The sequence below is a fragment of the Halichoerus grypus genome, chromosome 12 (genome assembly GCF_964656455.1).
Source record: "Halichoerus grypus chromosome 12, mHalGry1.hap1.1, whole genome shotgun sequence".
In the NCBI taxonomy this organism is placed as follows: domain Eukaryota; kingdom Metazoa; phylum Chordata; class Mammalia; order Carnivora; family Phocidae; genus Halichoerus; species Halichoerus grypus.
The window spans coordinates 61093969-61113039 of record NC_135723.1 but is presented as its reverse complement, the minus strand read 5'-3'; the positions used below and the strand labels follow the sequence as shown (position 1 = coordinate 61113039).

The following is a 19071-nucleotide window of genomic DNA, read 5'->3' as shown; positions in this document are numbered from 1 at the left end:
ACCCGTGAGACTGTGACCTGAGCCAAAAACAAGAGTTGGATGCTTAACTGACTGAACCACTCTGGTGCCCTTAGACTGCCCTCCTTCTATGAACATGTAGTGCTTTATGCATGTTCTGCCATTATAAATCAATGGAAATTTACGATTGCCTGAAACCAGTGGAATGAGTCGGGCCCCAGATGCAGAGGTTCTGGCTTCCGGTCTTGCCGTCCCCATTTCCTGCACCTTGGGTCTTTGAGCCTCTTTGAGACTCAGTTTACTCATTTGCCAGATGGTGATCATAAAACCCACTGTGTCTGCCTTACAGAGTTTTTTGTGAAGCACATGGGAACTGACATTTGAAAGTACTTTGTAAACTCTAAGGAGAACATTGTGAAAAGAGTTCTTTTTCTTTTATCTTTTTTTTTAAAGCATTGACTAGTGTTGAGAGATTCTATGACTCCAGGTCTCAGTTCCCAAACTCCTGTCTTTAGCATATGGTTCTAAATCTGCTTTTCAAATTTACTCTTACTCCTTTAGTTCCCTTACAGTTACACCTGTAACTTTCCCAAGTACAGAATGATGGGTTCTTTTCCATAGCTGGGCTTATGATCCACAACAAGTATCATGTAACTTTCATAAAAGCTCTCATTAGCATATGGAAATTATTTTTCTAAACCATGAAGAGTGAGAAGTTCCCATAAAACCCCATCTATTTCTCAGCCATTTCACAACATTTTAAACTTACATATTCTGCAGTTTCCCTAGAAGCCTCATACTTGAGTTTTGACGTTCCAAGAATTCTTTTTCTGGGAATAACTCTGTGCTAAAAGTCATCCTGATTACTCATCCACTGACCCGCCTTCCCGTCCAGCTGGCCCATCCTTCCAGGCAGTCTTCCCTTCCAGGTCGTCCACTCACCCACCCTTCCTCCTTCCCTCAGTCTGTCCATCGATCCTCTATTCTATGGCAAGTTCTCTTTGCTTGAGGCTGGAAGAATAAGAAATAGGGTCCTTTAGGAGAGTTCCTCAGTTTCTAAAATTACACTGCACATTTTTGCTTAGCTGCACAGTTAGAAGATTGGAGCATTTTATTTTATGTTCTTTAGTTTTTCTCTTGTGGATTCTGAGTTTGTTTTTTTTAACAACGTCACTTTTGGATGCGGAGTAGGATAGATAAACACGTATCCATTTGTGAAAGGCCCTCTGTCCTCTCTGAGGATGCTGTACCACTGTGCATCACAGAACTCATCTCAACTTTTCCTCAAGCCCTGCTCCTTCCTATAGATAAGAGTATCAAGGAAGCAGATGAATAATTTCCTGGATTGTGATGTTCTGTGAGTGCATGGTGTGCGTGTGCATGTGCGTGTGCGTGTGTGTGTGTGTGTGCACGTATGCCTGTAGATGGGTATGTGTGTCTATTCTTATATGGTTGAATCTTCTATTTAAGAAACAAGGGATCCAACATTAGAATACTGTTCCAGAAAACAATGAATTTCAGGTAAAGTTGACATCATTTATACTTGGTGCCCCCAGAGAATAATTATATCCCAATTTGTGGAGACAGAATTCTTTTTTTCTTTTAATTTAAATTCAAGTTAGTTAAGATATAGTGTAATATTGGTTTTAGGAGTAGAATTTAGCGAGTCATCACTTCCATACAACACTCAGTGCTCATCCCAACACATGCCCTCCTTAAATGCCCATCACCCACTTAGCCCATCCCCCCACTCTCCACCCCTCCAGCAACCCTCAGTTGAGACAGAATTTTTTTTTTCTTTTAAGATTTTATTTATTTATTTGACAGAGAGAGACACAGTGAGAGAGGGAACACAAGCAGAGGCAGAGGGAGAGGGAGAAGCATGCTTCCCGCGGAGCAGGGAGCCTGATGCGGGGCTCGATCCCAGAACCCCAGGATCATGACCTGAGCCAAAGGCAGACACTTAACGACTGAGCCACCCAGGCGCCCCCCGAGACAGAATTCTTGATAGCCAGGTCAGGTTTGACACATAATGCTTCTTTAAAGAGTCTCTTATTATTATATAATAAACCCCATCTCCATTTTACCCCTTTCTTTAAAGTTTAAAGTCTTCATTGTTTCCTTTTTTAAAAAAGTGTGTTTTAATTTATTTATATTTTCCTCCACATGAAGTTCTGTATGAGTTCAGTATCCCCAGTGAGATTATATAACTTTCAGAGTTTGGGGCAGTCTTTTGGTAGATCACTTCCTTTTTCTTCCTGGATAAAAATAGTTGTAAGAAGAATAGAAAATTACCCATTAATGAGAGTTGGTAACATTGTTAGTAACATTGTCCAGATGGCAGCTATATTTGTGGTTTGTGGGATGTACATGTGTTTTGCGGGGGAGAGTGTCTGAATATTAATTCTGAAGATTGTCCTATACAGTAGGAGAGCGCAGGTTATTCTGGAATAGAAGAGGGCTAAGCACAGCTCCATGGCTGTGGGCAGACCGTGTGCCAGTCTTCCTGTCGGCTCTCTCTGGCCCCAGGGGTGGCAGGAGCCTCCAGCCTCGTGCGAAGCCAAACGTGTCTCCCTGACCTCCTGGGAGCGTGGCTCAGCGGGGGCCTGCCTCCCGGCGTCCCCTTTTCCAACCCTGTTTCCGACCCCAGGCCTTTGCACCGCCCATCCTCAAAGATCTAATGGCTTCAGGGAAATAAAAAAGCAGCTCTTCTAAAATGTGGCCGACATTCTTTTTTTTTTGTCTTTATTTGGAATCATATGAACCTTAAGGGCGCATTTTCAAAAACCAGTCAAGTAGCAGGCAAGACACTGGAATAAAAAAGACAAAAACAAACCCCCCCAAAACCTCAGTGATAATTAGCAATGCTGCCTTAGGAGCAAATTTTCTAAAACTAAAAATATTCCTCCAAAGCGTCCCATTTTCCCTGCTCTTTTTTTTTCTTTTTTTCCCCCACCCTGGGAAGTTGGGCTGACTCATCAGCTCATTTCAGAGCGGTTTTCCCTGGTGCTGCCAGGGTTGTGTTCCACCATCTGAGTACAGTAGGAAGCACAATGGTTGCATTTCTTTAATTGAAACATCTATTGTGTGAGTGTCTCTGTTCCCCTTTCACTGGGTGATGTCCAGAAAGAGAGTGTGCTGGAATGTGCAAAGGGTAGGCGACAGCATGAAGCTGATTTTGCTTTTTCATTTTTGACACAATCACACAAAATAAGAAAGGGCTTGCTCTGCAGAAGAATTGTCTTTTGTCTCTGTCTCTAGGGCTTTGTCAAGGCTCATCTTTTCTCTCTCCCAACCTGGCACGGGTCCCCTGGAGCCACCTGAGAGAGTGACAGGCTCGGTGCAGGCGGCCCCTTTAAAACCTCGACGATTAGCATTAGGCAGTGCCGACATTTAGAAGCATGCCTCACCATGTGCCCCACTCTGGACACCCTTATGTTGTTATGTGGCCTTGGCCCCCGAAGTCGTGCGAGCTGACAGATTTGTTTTATTAAAGGCAGGGTGGGAGTGGCCGTAGGGCAGCAAGACGGTTTGCTCCTCTTTCTCTGCAGACCTCTTAAACAGCTTCATCACCAAAGCCGAGGCCAGAACCATCCCTGGAAAGATTGATCTTTTGAGTGGTGAACGTGTTCTTTCTTCTTTTTGTTTTCTACTAGAAATCTGACAATGAATTTTGACTTGATACTAAATTGTTTTTGTCATGCTGAAAGAAGATTTCAGGTGCTGTTTGGATTTTTTTTTTTTTTTCCTGGTGAGACCGTCCCTGCTGCCTCAAATCGCATTTACTGTCTGCCTCATTAATGAGGTGGCAATTGTGAAGGTCGGTGAATTTTATTGTAAAAAGAAATGACTGCCTGCAGAGTTCACGTTCTAGATGGCTGACTTTACAAACTTTAGCTAATTACCTCTTGTGTAAACATTTCCTATTTATGAGGTTTGCTCCCAGACTAGGATCTTAGATAACCAATCTATATGAGACAAGCGTGACCATCTGCTTTGACCTGGGTGTGATCAGTCACATTTCAAACACAATGGAGTGTGTGTGAATTGCAGCCACAGAAGGGTCCTTGTTAGGCCCAGGCTGCTGCAGTCCATGACAGAGATGCCCTAAGGGGTGTGTGTTACAGGTTCACTGAGGCTTGGGCACACTGCCCCCCCCCATTCCCCCATCTCCCTACCCACCCGTTCTGTAGCATATGAGGGGATCTGGTGCTTTGGCTTTCAGCCGAGTGCTTAGGAGGGGCTGATTTGGCCCATCTGGCTAGTTGGGCATCTCCTTTCTTCCTCCTCATTCTGAGTTTGGCAAAAAAGTGTCAAGTTGGCTGCAAATATTTTGAACTCCTACGAAGACCATATGGTCTTTTGGATTCAGTTTTCAACATTTTTATCAGTCAGTACTTATTGAGCTCTTGCAGTCCTATTACTCAATGCCATCGCAGTAGCTACCCTGAGCGTCACAGAGGAGGGTGTCCCTGGATCATGAACACACCTTTGACATCCCCATCTCTCTCTCTTCTCTGGCTCTTACCTCTTTCTGGAATACCTTGATGTCTAGCCCATTTTTCAAGATCAACTCAGATGTCACCACTTGATAAAGCCTCTGTCACTTGGATAATTTTCCTCTTTCTTTGACCCTGTATTATGTCCCTCTGATATTTGCTACTCACTTATTCCTTCATTCATTCCTTCCTTCATTCCTTCATTCATTCTTTCAAAAAAAGATCTGTTGATGCCTAGTGTGTACCAGATTTCGGATATATCAGTGAACTAAACCACGGAGATATCTCCCTGCCCTTATGGCGCTTACCTTGTAGCTGGGGGAGATGACATAATGAACAGCATATGCAGTACATGAGTCAATTGTACAGTATTTTGGAGAGGGATAAATGGAATGGAATGTGAAAAAAAAGGCAGGATCAGACTGATCAGATGTACAAGGTGGGAGGAAGGGGAAGATGCAGTCTACGTTAGGTGACATAGGCGATACAGCTTCAGTGACAGCTACTGAGGTTGGGCTGGTGGCCGTGGTAATTTGCATGTGTACCTTCTCCTTCTTTCCCAACTGAGAGGACAGGAATTGGGCATCCTTACTGACTTATCTGCCAGTAGCACTTAGCACAAAATGCCTTGTGTGTGGTTTGTGCTCTGTAAATGGTGATATGGAAATGAATGTGTAAAAACGAATTTGAAGACAAATAAAGAAACCCATTCTATTTTTTTTTAAGATTTTATTTATTTGTTTATTTGAGAGAGAGAGAGAGAGAGAGTGCGTGTGAGGGGCCGGGGAAGGACCAGAAGGGGAGGGAGAAGGAGGGGGATAGAACCTCAAGCAGACTCCCTGCTGAGCATGGAGCCCAACGTGGGGCTCAGTCTCCGGACCCTGAGATCACAAACTGACCCGAAAGCAAGAGTCGGACGCTGAACTGGCGGAGCCACCCAGGCGCCCCAAATAAACCCATTCTTTATTTTTACTTTTTTCCTTCCCTTAAAAAAACTTTTATGATAAATCTATACTTAAGAATCTTAAGGGGTGCCTGGGTGGATCTGTCGGTTAAACGTCTGACTTTGGCTCAGGCATGATCTCAGGGTCCTGGGATCGAGCCCCTTGTCAGGCTCCCCACTCAGCGGGGAGCCTGCTTCTCCCTCTCCTATTGCCCCTCCCCCTGCTTGTGTGCGCGCTCTCTCAAACAAATAAATAAAATCTTAAAAAAAAAAATCTTAAATTCCTTCCATATTTCCTCATTATTTTCAAGACAGAATTTGTCACTGGAGCTCAGTGTGCACAGGGGTTTTGGAAAATGTTGGTCAAATGCCTGAACTGCTTTTTACATGAAAAAACACAATTATAAGATATGAATTTCAATTACAAATTAGAAGAGCACAGAGGACCATAGTTTGTTTGCTGCTTTGGCTAGGTTTTTGCTCTAACAGAATCGTTTTTCAAAGTAAACAACTTTTGGGAACTGAATAGGGGAAAACATTTCAAGAGTGTATTTTATTATCAGTTTGCCATGAAAAACTCAAGAGTCTCTTGACAGCCTCTTGATTTAATTAGCTGTAAGTTTACCAATATTTATCAAGTGAAACAACATTATCCCAGTGCAGAGCGACACCCCACAGGGATTATGAGGATACGTGTGTCACCTGATCAATGAGTGTGCATGCCACACTCGTTTCAGCTCTTACCTGAGGTTTAGAGATTATGGAAAATCAATGCAAAATAACTTTCTGGGCTGCATTCAGTCGATATAACTGGGTCTTGAATCAGAAAAAGATCCAAGGCCCCAGTTGAGCCAAGGCTTTTCAGTGCCCAATTTAAAATGTAAACGGTTGCTGCCGCTGATAAAATTCTCCCCCGAGAGCCAAAGAGCTCTGTGTAATTTAGAGCCCTGAATTCCATGCTGCATCCACCACACGGAGGATGTCCTAGACTGATAGAGTGCCAGAGTCAGGAGGCCCCTTACGGAAAACCTAGCTTAGTGGTTTTCCAGTTTCTCCAAGGGAGCTCTCCCATGGGCCCAATGTGGGGAGGCAGAGGGATGAACCAGCAGGCCAGGCTCTGAGTGAGCTCGTCCCATGCCCCATCTTCCATTTGCCTCAACACACTTTGACCACTTTTATTGTCTTCACGCTTCTATGTAAGAAGTCGTGTGAAGGCAGGCTTCTGAGGCGAAAAATCGTTTGATCTAGAGTAGCTCACTTGTTTTCCAGGTAAAGACACGGCAGCCTGGAGAAGGTTGGATATACAACACCAAGGGGTATGTCTTGCAGGCCTGACCACAGTTAGAGACATGCCCTTTCAGGACAGCCTCCTCGTGTGTCCACCGCACAGGCTTAGTGTGTGAATCAAATGAGACAGACAGGGAAGCACAGTGTATAGGAGAGCATTTAATGCATTCGTTAAATGTTAAATATTATCATCATGTTCCCTTTTCTGCCACTAGAGCAATTGTGGAGGTTGTCAAACTGGGTTCCAGGGAGCCCTTGGGATCATTGCCAGGGGCATAAGAACCCCCGTTCTTCAGGCAACACATTTTCCCTTTAATCCACTTTCTATGTTAGGCCTCCAGGTAAAGTTCCTTCTATAGTAGGGCTCTATAACTTTAAAGAAGTTTGAAAACCACTGATCCAGAAGGATTTTTTTGCCTATGAGAATAAATAGCTATGTATGTGTGACACTCCGGTGCCCTCTGTGCCTACTGAATTGACCAGACAGAATATTTGGGGCACAGGTTGGCTGAACACCTGGTTGAGGAAGATGACTGCTGGATCCGTGAGCACTGTGGGTAAACCGGGCTTGAGCCAGAGACCGACACCTGGTTGGCAAAACCGCAACTCGCCACAGACACCTCTGAGCTGCATTGAGACTTGGGGTGTTTTTTAAGTCTGGTGTTCCTGAGGCCTTTCATTTTTTGGGGCTCTGTTTGTAACTCATGTGGTGGGTCAGTGTAAGTACCAGGGTGGAAACTAAGTGGATCCTGGCAGGTGATGGTCTTTTCTTTCCTGTCTTCGTTTTTCAGTGCACTTACATTTCAATCGACCAAGTCCCCAGGACCCATGCCATTGTGATAAGCAGACCTGCCTGGCTTTGGGGGGCAGAAATGGGGGCCAACGAGCACGGAGTATGCATAGCCAATGAAGCCATCGATGCCAGAGAACCCGCCGCGGAGACGGAAGCCTTACTGGGGATGGATCTGGTCAGGTACACGGTGATTCTTTGGAATGATTGCTCACAACAGGCGGGGAATGGGGACAGGATTTATGTTCCTCCAGACCTCATATTTTGTAACACAAGCCTCCCAAAGAAGACGTGTGCCTTTTGATATGAAGTTCAAGGTGATAGAAAAAAGAGAGTAGATTACAATGGAATATTATTAAAGCAATAAAAACGAGCCAAGTGCTACATGCTTGAATTTTGAAGACATTATACTAAGTGAAAGAAGCCAGATGCAAAAGGTCACATATTGTATGATTGCATTTACATGAAATGTCCAGAAGAGGCAAGGTCATAGTAGTAGAAAGTCGATTAGTGGTTGCCTGGGGTTGGGGATGGGAAAATGGGGAGTGATTCCTAAGGGACATGGGGCTTCTTTGTGGGGTGTTGAAGATGTCCCAAATTTAGATTGCGGTGATAGCTGTGCAACTTTGCGAATATACTAAAAATCACTGAACTGTATGTTTTAAGTGGGTGAAGTTTATGGTTTGAAATACATCTAAATTATAGGAAAGAAGAAAGGAATCATATAAAATACATAAGATATAAAGGAAAAAAGAAGAGACATATGTCCCTCCTGTCCCCTCTTCGTTTCCGTCGTCTGTTTCCCTTTCCCTGCTCTGTGTTACAGGGGGGAGCGGGCGTGTGCGCTTGGTGGGATGGGGATCTTTGCTCGTTTTCTGCTGCGTCACAAGCACCAAGAGTTGTGTGCCTGGCCTGTGCTCGCTGATCAATGGCTGGGTTTGGACTGAATGACCAAAGGAGAGGGGGGGCTGGAATGAAATGACATTCTGAAATGACTTTCTTTTTTCTGGGATCGTGAAATGCAATAGAATCATGACTAAGTTGAAAAAATATTAAGCTGGGAGCCAGGGGCCTTGGTTTTCAGTGTGAACACACCAAGTTATAACACATCTCTGGCCCACAGTCTCTACATTTGTTTGAAGGGAGGCCTTAGATTGGATGACCTCTAAAGAACCTCCCAAAGCCAACATTCTATGCAGAGGAGTAGAGGTTTTGACCCTTTGTAGGCTGTGTAGGGAGGAAGTGCACATTTACGCTGAGACCTCTGTGGTCTGTAGCTTCCACCAACCGATGGACAGGTCTGTTAACCTTTCAGGAAAGGGCCCAGTGAGCTTGACATACGTGTGTGAGAGTCATGGGCCGCAAATAGGGATTCTTCCAAGGATTTACCATGAAACAAGAATTTGAATTTGGGAGCAGCTAACTCCAAGACCCAGAAAAACCTGGACCAAGCACACACTTCTGATGTCAGAGCGAGACTCTAACCTTGGCCCAGTAAATTTCATCCCTTTGCCTGCCCTGGTCATGCCCGTAATGAGGTGAAGCAGCCAGTGTGGAAGTAGGCATGGGGGCCAGAAAGATGCTGTTCTGGTTTTGAATCGCATGAATCTGCCCCATCTAAGAGGCCAGACCACTGTGAAAGGCTTTGGAACAGACGTCTTGACATCGGGTGACTTATGACCCTAGACTGCTGTAGCCCTAGCACCTCTGCCCCCCGTCAGGGCTGGACAGCATGTAACCCCGCTGCTGTTCGCAGTCTGTGGAGCAGGCTGTCCTGTCCTCGCCCCATGGCACCGAGGCGAGGTGGGAGGGGCCGGGTGGACAAAGGAGTATCGTTGCCCATGGTCCCAGCCCGGGGGTAGGAGAGTGAGATCAGAGTCGTGTCTGTGGATGAGTGTCGAGGTCCTGCTGCAGATGCTGTGCACGGAGGGCACAGAAGTCAGCGTGGGAGGGCAAGTGCATGTACTGGGCGTCTCAGGGTGGAACGCAGCAGGCGGAACAGCGGGACAGTGAGCTAGACACCGCACAAAAGAAGTCACAGCTTCCAAAGGCGGGGTGCCCCTGGCTAGGTAGCACATGCTCCTAGCACATGTTTGCATGGCCAAATTGGAGCCCTACGGAAGCCCTGGGGACAGGCTTCTGCTTGGAATGCATGCATGGGGCAATGTGACCAGAGGCTCCCAGGGACCTGCGGAGGGAGGAAGGGGGCCCTCCTGGGGGCACAGCTTGGGCAGACCTGTAGAGGTGCTCATAGCACACTTCTTTGCTCTGGATCTTCAAGATCAGATGAGTGCTTGCTTCTGCTATTCCTCTTTGGAGAAGATGACACTGACCAACAGAAAAGTCTACTTAATCCGATCTTCTAATGAGTTTATTTTTTATCACTCTCCTAAGGTCTTAGGGTTCAGCTTTCCAAATCAGTGGTTTGTCACCAAGTCTTCCTAAATAAACTAAAATTGAGAACTGCCCAGTGAATTGATATATAATGATCTGACTGAAAATAAGCCTGTTACAAGAATACGTGTGTAGCATAATCTTTTCCTCTCCCTGGCAGCACGGGGAAAGTCTCTTCAGAAAGAATCAAGCCGGGTGAATTTTAGTAACGATTGGTCTGTTGTAAATTCCCCGAGAACTGGCTCACACGACCATCTTAGCAGGCACCGCTGCCTCTGCTCCGAAGTTCTTGGGCTCCTGGCCCCAGAATTATAATGTGGAGGAAGAGATGGATACATGGACGTGTGCTAAGCACGTATCATGCGCCATCCTCTTTCGAATCAGCCTGAGAGGGACGTACTGCCTTTTTGACTTGACAAATGAAAAAATCAGGTTTCAGAAAGGTTAGGTTACCGAAGGTCATGCTGCCAGTGGGTGGCACAACCAGAATTGGAAGCTGGCTCCCTCTCTCTCTCTCTGAGTCACTGTTTTTCTGCCAGAGGGGGCTGCCTCTCGAACGTACCCACCACCTACGTGGGCCTGGGCAGTTGTGCTTATATTTTCACATTCATTATCTCATAAACCTGTCCTCAGAGCAACCTGATGATGTAGGTACTTACAGGTGACATAAATTTGAGTTCAAATATAGTACACAACTTGCCCAGGGTCGAGCAGAGGGCAGTATCTGTGCCCTCTTTAGGGGGCCAACTAATTGGAAGGCTGGGAGGAGACTGCTGTGTCACTTCAGAAGAAGGATGTACTTTTTGATAAGGGAAGCTGTAAGCCACAGCAGTAGAGGGAGGCTGATAGGTCGGAGGAGAGAGATGTTGAAAAGCACGGATGTCCCAACCAGGCACCCATTCCTAGTGAGATCTCTGAGTAAATTATATGCACCGAGGACAGTGGCTGGCTATGGAACACTTTTATTACCAACCCACATGCCTGGCGTATGAGATTTCCTTTTGCCCGGAGGCAGGAGGGGGGATAAGCCCCAGAAAGGGGGTCTTGATAAGGCTGGAGCTGAGCTGGCCAGTGCCAAGGGAGCCAGAGTTAGAAAAGGAACCGAGAGGGCGGGTGAGCTGCCCTTCACGAGGGAGAAGCCGCTGGGTTCCTGACTCTTCCGTCTGTGTGGGAGGGGTGTGCCCAAAGACAGAAAACACCCCCATGATTTTGAGCTGAACGTGGGAGAGATGTATTCTGCGTTCAAGTGGCGTGATCTGCATCTCGGCCCGCGGACCGAACGTGTTGACGCGTGTCGGCGCGCTTCGTCCCTCGGCTTCGTCCCAGTCTTTGGTTGGCGTGGCAAAAACCACGTGGTAGCAAGGGACTGAGGTATACCTCCGGTTTTCTTGCTCCAGGCTTGGTTTAGAAAGAGGAACGACAGCTAAAGAAGCCTTAGATGTCATCGTCGCCTTGTTGCAAGAACACGGGCAAGGTGGGAATTACTATGAAGACGCAGACTCCTGCCACAGCTTCCAAAGCGCGTATCTGATCGTGGATCGTGAGGAGGCCTGGGTGCTGGAGACCGTGGGGAAGTACTGGGCTGCCGAGCAGATCACAGGTGAGCCCGCGTGGGTGTGGCGGCCGAGGCGGGTGCTGCCCGGACGCGTAGGAGTCCCGCCGCTGACGCGCACCCTCTCTGTGCCAGACCTTGTCTTCTGGGCTCTGCTTCTAGGGAGAGACCTGGGGCGCGGGGATGTCAGCACTTGGGAAACACACCCTTGACATTTCTTATTTTGTCTTTCCTTTCTGGGCAGGACCCAGTTTTGACTACCAGCAGTTTCGTGACCCAAATGGTTACTCTGACTTGGCCAAAGGAATGGTGATTTTTCCCGTTCCATTCAGTCAACGAACCACCAGGACAGGGAGCTGCCCCTCGTCACCCCCAGCCCCGTAGCTCCTTGTGCTTGGAATGTTCCTCTGAAAGAGGAATTTGGATCCGTGTGGGGACCATTGACTGCCTCTGGGCCGACAAGCTCATTTCTCTGTGAGACAGTGTTTCTAGAAAAGCAGAGGACTAGGGAATGCACTCGGAAGGTGGACTGCCCATTCAGTGGTTGCTCCGTGCTCCCTGCAGCATTTGTTCTGAGACGGTTCTGAGGGAGGACATGTTAGAGGGGGCTGTGGTTATCCTGTCTCATCACTTAGCACCCTCATATCGGGGAGCGGCTGGCATCCCAGAATGGGCTAGAGGGTTTCCGAGAGGACTAAAGAGTTCTAGGAGAGCATTGGCCAGTGAAGCCCCACTGACATTCCTTAGGACTGAATGACAAGCACATGGACCGGGCGCTGCCATTTCTCCCCGCCTGTGCTCGTGGCAGACACATAACACTCTCCCGTATGGGACCTATACTTGGCCTCTGTATTTTTCTCAACTGAATTTGCAAGGAAGTCTCTTCCAGTTGCTCAGAATCGATGCTAGGGATGAAACCTGTTTTCCATCTCTGCCTTAGGGGGGATTGGAACCAAGTCGCACCTGAGTTAGAAGCAGAAGAGCTACTGCAATAGTTGAGAATCAAGCCCGTTGTTTTCTGTGGCCTAAGTCAGTGCGGTGATCAGGGTTGCAGCGGATGACGGGTATGTTGGGTCCCGAATGAGGCTGGCTTGCGGTGCTTGCCTGGAGGAGGGCAGCTTCTCCACATTCTCACAAGGGCGCCCTTGCAACGATCGCGGAGAGTTTCTGCGCCGCCGCGTGCCCAGCATCCACCCACGTGTGCCCTCAGGACTGCTGGGGCCCGGGTGGGCCGCCGGGTCACCAAGCCTCCTGCCGTGCAAGAGCTTCAAACTCCTTTCCCAAAAACGTTCTCCTAGGACGAAGCCTTACTATCAAATGGTTCCATCAAGAGGGCTAGTGGTCCATGCTGATAAGGCCGTCATAGGTTGCTTTTCAGTAGAACTTAAAACTTTATGATCTATACCTGCCTTTCAAAAGCTTAGTTTCCCTTCAAGATATAGCTTAAAAAATCCATCTCCTCAAAATGCGTGTTGTCTTTCACCAACTATTGACATAAAACCCCAGCCATTCCTCGGCCTCATTGATTTCATGTCTTCACCCCCCACAGCAGTGTGATAGCAGTAGGATTTCGTGAGTCTGGCCCCTGAATGCTCACATGCCCGAAAGCAAACATCTACTATAAATCAGCCCTTGAGGAAAATATTGTCTGTGGAGTTGTTCACAAGACTTTTTTGATAGCTTAGTATGAAGAATGCCAAAATCACTTATTTAGGCCAAAGCTACTTTTTATTTTTAATTTTTTTTTTTAAGATTTTATTTATTTGCGAGAGAGAGAATGAGAGACAGCATGAGGGGGGGAAGGTCAGAGGGAGTAGCAGACTCCCCGCTGAGCAAGGAGCCCGATGTGGGACTCGATCCTGGCACTCCAGGATCATGGCCTGAGCCGAAGGCAGTTGCTTAACCAACTGAGCCACCCAGGCGCCCTATTTTTAATTTTTTAAAGTAGTTTTCTTCTTGGGTTGTCCTCTGAGAAGATGAATGGCAGAGGGCCAATGCCCATCCGCTAGGAATACTTGTTTTGGAAGAATAAGTCAGTGAAGTAGAACATACTGGAAGAACTCCGTCCAGTACTGGCCTTGTCTCTAGGAACTGGTTTTCAGGCAGTAATGGCTTTATTGCAGCTTGTGGTTTGAGCTCTCTACTTCATTCTCCAAGAATTTAGAAGATCAGCATGCTCCCTGGAAGCAGCAAATATGGAGGGCCTTTTTGAACTACAACTCATAACTTCTTAGTGTTCTAGACAGCATCTGGAAGCTTGAAGGCCAAGTCGTCCTCAGGGTATTTGTGGCTGAGGCTTGGGAGGAGCCAGAGCGAGAAGTTCTGGCCTCACCCTCCTCCATCAAGCCCAGTGTACTCTGAGTGCAGGTGTTTCTGATTCTAGACTTCTTTAGTCATACTTATATTTTTATGAGAAAAATATTCCCATAGAGTTTCCATGCTCATATACATGGATACACATGTACACACACACACACACACACACACACACACACACACACCCCTGATAGACTCAGAGACACATATATTGACAGGTGCATTCCACTCTTTTAGAAGCACTCATTATCAGTGCCATTGTGTTTTTCTAAATGTTGGGGCTCGAAAAAAAAAGCTGAATGAAGAAGTATTCATATTTGTATTTTCCAAAAATGATGTATTTGGGCAGAGGGTGGTGGCGTAGAGTGTTCCTCAAGTGGAGGAAGGCTGAATTGGGGAGGAGAACTCCACAGTTGTGACATTCATAAGTCTTGTTAGTCGTGCCATGTCTCTTTCAAGAAACCGTTCACTTTTCTTGTAAGTAATAAATGCTTGGGGCTTATTTAGCCATAATGAGGGCTTCACATGTTTCCTTTCGAATGTGAATTGTAGATCAAGTGACCGTTGCTCATTTAAAATGTGGTAATGCCCTGTCAGGACTGGTCAAACCTTCTGGGAGGTCTCCTTAAAAGAGGACCAAGGATTGTGTGTTTCTGTCTTCAAAAATAGAATCGATTCCTCTCTGTAGTTAAAGTTGAATTGCAGAGAAGGGATTCCCTGTAAATTTCCATTTCTTGACTAAGTCTTTCTAAGCACATTTCCAACTAACGGGGCTTTGTACTCTCTCCAGAGGGAGTGAAGTGCATTTGCAATCAGCTTTCACTCACCACTAAGATCGATGCGGAGCACCCTGAACTCAGGAGTTATGCTCAGAGTCAAGGCTGGTGGACGGGAGAGGATGAGTTCAATTTTTCTGAAGTTTTTTCTTCAGCTGATGACCATCTAGACTGCTGTGCAGGCAAAGACAGCATAGACAAGAAAGAAGGTGAGTTTGCATATCCCTTACGGTTCTCCCTCTCACACCTGTCGTCTTGTAGCTATTTCAGAGAACTCCTCTGATCTTAGGAGGGTGAGCAAAGAGGAGGAGATGACAATAGACCCTGTACATAGAGACCGACCTGTGTTGACGGCCCTGAGGAGCCGGCAGGGTGACGACATGTATCTCTTGTTGTAGGACGCTTCCTTATCCATGGAAGGTTCTTCTCCTTCTGACGTTACTTCACCTTTAAACATCGGTGTCTTTATGATACTTATTGCAGCCTTCCTTCTACCTCAGCCTTTGTATATTTGAGTTATTGTCTTCTGTGTTTACCTCTCTCATTAGCTTGCTGGGCCTTGAGGGCGGGGCGTTGTCCTTTATTCATCGTGGGATCCCCTTGTGGTGCCCATTATAGTCTTTTGCTCTGTGAACATTTATTGAGTTGAACTGTTGACCTGAATTCTCTTCCCAAACCCTCTGTCTTCCCTCCAGTTATTGACTCAATCAGAATCCAAATTGAGGTAAATGTGGTGACTGGATAGCTTGTTACTTTGGTGTCTGAGTGGAAACCCTTCCAAAGAAGCCACCGTGGCCACATTTTATATTTGCCAGTGATATTTGTGTTTTGTAAGTTAAACCTGTGATCATTCAGAATGGGGGTTGGCAGACTATGACCCGTTGGCAGCCAGAATTTTATTGGAACACAGCCATACACACTTATTTAGGGATTGTCTATGGCTGTTTCCATGTTATAGTAGCCCAGTTTCACAGTGAGTTACAACAGGGATGGTGTGGCCCCTAAGCCTGAAATATTTACTATCTGGTTCTTTAAGAAAAAGTTTGCTGACGCTTAATATAGAAGAACACTTCAAGGACTTTTGCTGTGGAGCTTAATTAATGGATTCAGGGTAGGAAGGTAAGAAAGTATCCATTTTAAAATGAGAGCTTAAAAAAAAAAAACCCTAAGAGTTAAAAAGAAAACTAGCTTGATAAAAGTATATAATACCAGATGTGACATAGTCCCGCCAAAACATCAAACCTAAATCTGATGAAGCCTCTGGATCTAGCTACTAGTTTACAGGAAATACAGAGGATGGGGGCACATTAAATGAAACACCAGGGGGTGCCATCTGCATAGTTCAGACTGTGGGAAATTCTATAGGAGAAACGGCCCAACAAATAAAATGCAAGGAAGTAAAACGAGAGGCAGAGATTAGGGGAGATTTGAGACATTATTAACCTATTGGATCCTGATTTAAATCAATAAACTCATTTATGAGACAATGAGAACATTTGAGCACTAGGTAGTTGAAGAAATCAAGGCTTTTATAGTTAATATTTTTAGGTATGACATATTATAAATAGGAACTTACAAAAAGGATTTGAGTTGTGTTAGTGAAGTTTAAGACACCTTTTCCCTATGTGATGCTTTGATTCCATCTTTCTGAACACAGACCGTAAGAATAGTGTTTTAATGAATTATAATCAGAGAGAGAAAATGTAAAGCTGGGGTCCTGTGTAGTTAAGGAATTGTTGACACATTTAATTGAAGTCAGAGCCAATAGTCATAATGGCTCTGAATATTCTAAATACTTCTCTATGTGAATCTCTGCCATTGCAGAGGCCATTCTCCAAATATCGTATTAACTCTAACCAGCAAGAGTGTACGAGAGAGCTTGCTTAGTGGTGTGCATAGATGGCATGTACTTTCCTGTGGATATCATTCTATTGTGTACTGCATTTGTTGAGGAATTGCTAAGTGCTCCAACAAAGACACTCCAAAATAATATGGCTTAAAGACAATGGAAGCTTATTTTTCTCCCATGTTACAGTCTAGATGTATATGGATAGTCCAGGGCTGGTGGGTTATTCTGCTTGAACGCAGGATTTCCATCTGTGGTCCACTTGCAGGCATGTCCTCGGCAGCAGCAAGTGGGGGAAAGGTGAAGGGCAAACTGTCCTTTCTATGGGGGTGATGAGAAAGTTGCACATATCATTTCATCTCCCATTGGTCAAGATTTGTCATGTGGTCACACGTAGCCACAAGGGAAGCTGGGAAATGTAGTCTGTAGCTGGGCAGTTAATGTTCCCAGCTATCCATTCAAGGGTTCCGTTACTAAAATGGAAAAGGAATGAATGGATTTTGGTTAACAACCTGCCACTGTTATAGCTTCTCTCTTTCTGTCTTTTTTTTTTTTTCTTTACAGAAAGCATCACTGTGCAGACTATGATCGACATCTTGCGGGACAAAGCCAGTGGAGTCTGTGTAGACTCCGAGTCTTTCCTTACCACAGCCAGCGTAGTGTCTGTTCTGCCTCAGAACAGAAGCTCGCCATGCATTCACTACTTCACTGGGACCCCAGATCCTTCCAGGTTTGTCTGAGACACAGCTGTGCTGGCAGAGAGTATGTGCGTCCCTTGAAAGCTCATCCAATAAGTATATACTATGTTACTGTACCTCCCCTTCTGTAGCTGAGTCACATTGTTCAGTTGTGGTCAGAGTGGCCAATGAGCACGAAGAACTTTGACTAAGGGAAGCTCTTGGCTTTAGTCACATCAGTTTTTTGTTTTTTTTTTAAGTAGGCTCCCTTCCCAGCATGGAGCCCAGCACGGGGCTCAAACTCATGCCCCTTGAGATCAAGATCCGCACGCACTGAGATCAAGAGTCAGACGCTTAACTGACTGAGCCACCCAAGTGCCCTTAGTCACATCATTTTATGACATTCATGGAATCAGATTGTTTTAAATTCAGCAAATATGTATTGAGTTGATATCATGGGCCAGGTGTTGTGCTATATTTGAGGGATGCAAACATAAATAACCACACAGTGAGACAGATGCAGAAATGCCCAAGATTTATCAAAGCAGTCAGTTCCTATAAATTAGAGGACAAAATGGTCCAGAGGCCGTGCAGATGGAAGCAATGTCAAGTGCATTGGCCGCTTCCTTAAGACGTTGTGTTTCAGGGGGTTGCTTTCTGCCCACATACTTCAGCAAAGGGGTTGTATTGTTCACTGTTTAAGAACACAGCCTCTAGAATAAATTGCCAGGATTTTGAATTCCATGTGTCTCACTTAGTGGCTGGTAAGTTACTTAACCTCTGTAAGCTTGAGTGTCTGTACTGTACAATGAGGATAACACTGGCTCCGACTTTGTATGCTTGTTGGGGGGATTAAATGAGATAATCCAAGTAAATACACAGTAGGTTTAACTTCTCTTTATTAAGACTATCTCTGATTTGCCAGGCAGACAGCTGTCCCTCTCCCTGGTAGTGTTCAGTCCCATATACCACAGGTCACATCGTCAGTGGCTTAGACACAACCATCCAATGGTTTCTAATTCTGTTCATTATCAGAATCACTTGGGGGAGTTTTTGAAAAGTACAGGTGCCTTGACCCAAACCTATTGTGTCAGAATCTTTAAGGTGGGCTCAGGAATCTGTCAACTAAGACTGATCCCCAGCCTGGAAAACTCTAGAAGACTTTCTATTCCAGTAGTTTCCCTGGTAATTTTTAGGGGTTCCATTGGCTGAAAACCATTATCACTGTTTGGATATTGGGTGTCAAATCTTTGAGTGCTACCAGGAAGTCTGTAGCTGTTCAATTTCATTCCTTCCAGCCGAACATATTTATTCTTCTCTTATTGTTCCAGGAATATAAGACAGTGATGGCATCTAGCTAGGGACTGTTTCTTGGATGACTCAGGGGAAAGCCCAGTACCTCTCTTGACCTTTTGGCCTTACTTTTTCTTTTCTTTTTTTCTTTTTTTATGTTTAGAGAGAGAGAGAGAGACCCGTGTGTGCAAGTAGGGTGGGGAGGAGGGGCAGCAGGAGAGGGAGAGAGAGAATCTTAGGCAGGCTCCACACCCAGCAGAGAGCCCAACGCGGGGCATTGTCTCACAACCTTGAGGTCATGACCTGAGCTGAAATCAAGAGTCAGACACTTAACTGACTGAGCCACCCAGGCGCCTCTCAGCCTTACCTTTAAACCACTGCCAATATCAATTTCAGCAGGACCTGACTATTAAATTCAGTATAAGCTATTCTTAGTTTTTCCTTCATTCATTTATTCATTCAACAGAACTTATTAGGCACCTACTATATACCAAATATCATGCTTGTTGGGTACTAGGGATGAAGTATGCACAAGGTAACAGGTGGCTTGGAGGAGATGATGAAGGAGCAAGCTTCACGGAGGAAGGATCCCTTGAGTGCCAGGCATTCTGGGAAGAGGAAGAGTGTTGGGTACAAAAAGCAGGAATGACATTTTGGTAGAGGGAACATGCGCAAATGCAGAGAGCCCTGAAGCAGTGTCCTATTGTAGATTAGGTTTCCGTCTCTCCTCCACCCCCCAC

General features: G+C 45.8%; 1 protein-coding gene across 1 annotated transcript in view; it reads left to right on the top strand.

Moving 5' to 3' along the window:
* The window catches only part of SCRN1 (secernin 1), a 59139-nt gene that overhangs the window by 29187 nt on the left and 10881 nt on the right, over nucleotides 1-19071 (top strand). Inside the window, exons 3-6 of the mRNA XM_036074480.2 lie at nucleotides 7479-7660; nucleotides 11269-11471; nucleotides 14530-14724; nucleotides 16926-17091. Of these exons, the coding sequence (XP_035930373.1) occupies nucleotides 7479-7660; nucleotides 11269-11471; nucleotides 14530-14724; nucleotides 16926-17091 (746 nt within the window). The remainder of the gene's footprint in view (nucleotides 1-7478; nucleotides 7661-11268; nucleotides 11472-14529; nucleotides 14725-16925; nucleotides 17092-19071) is intronic.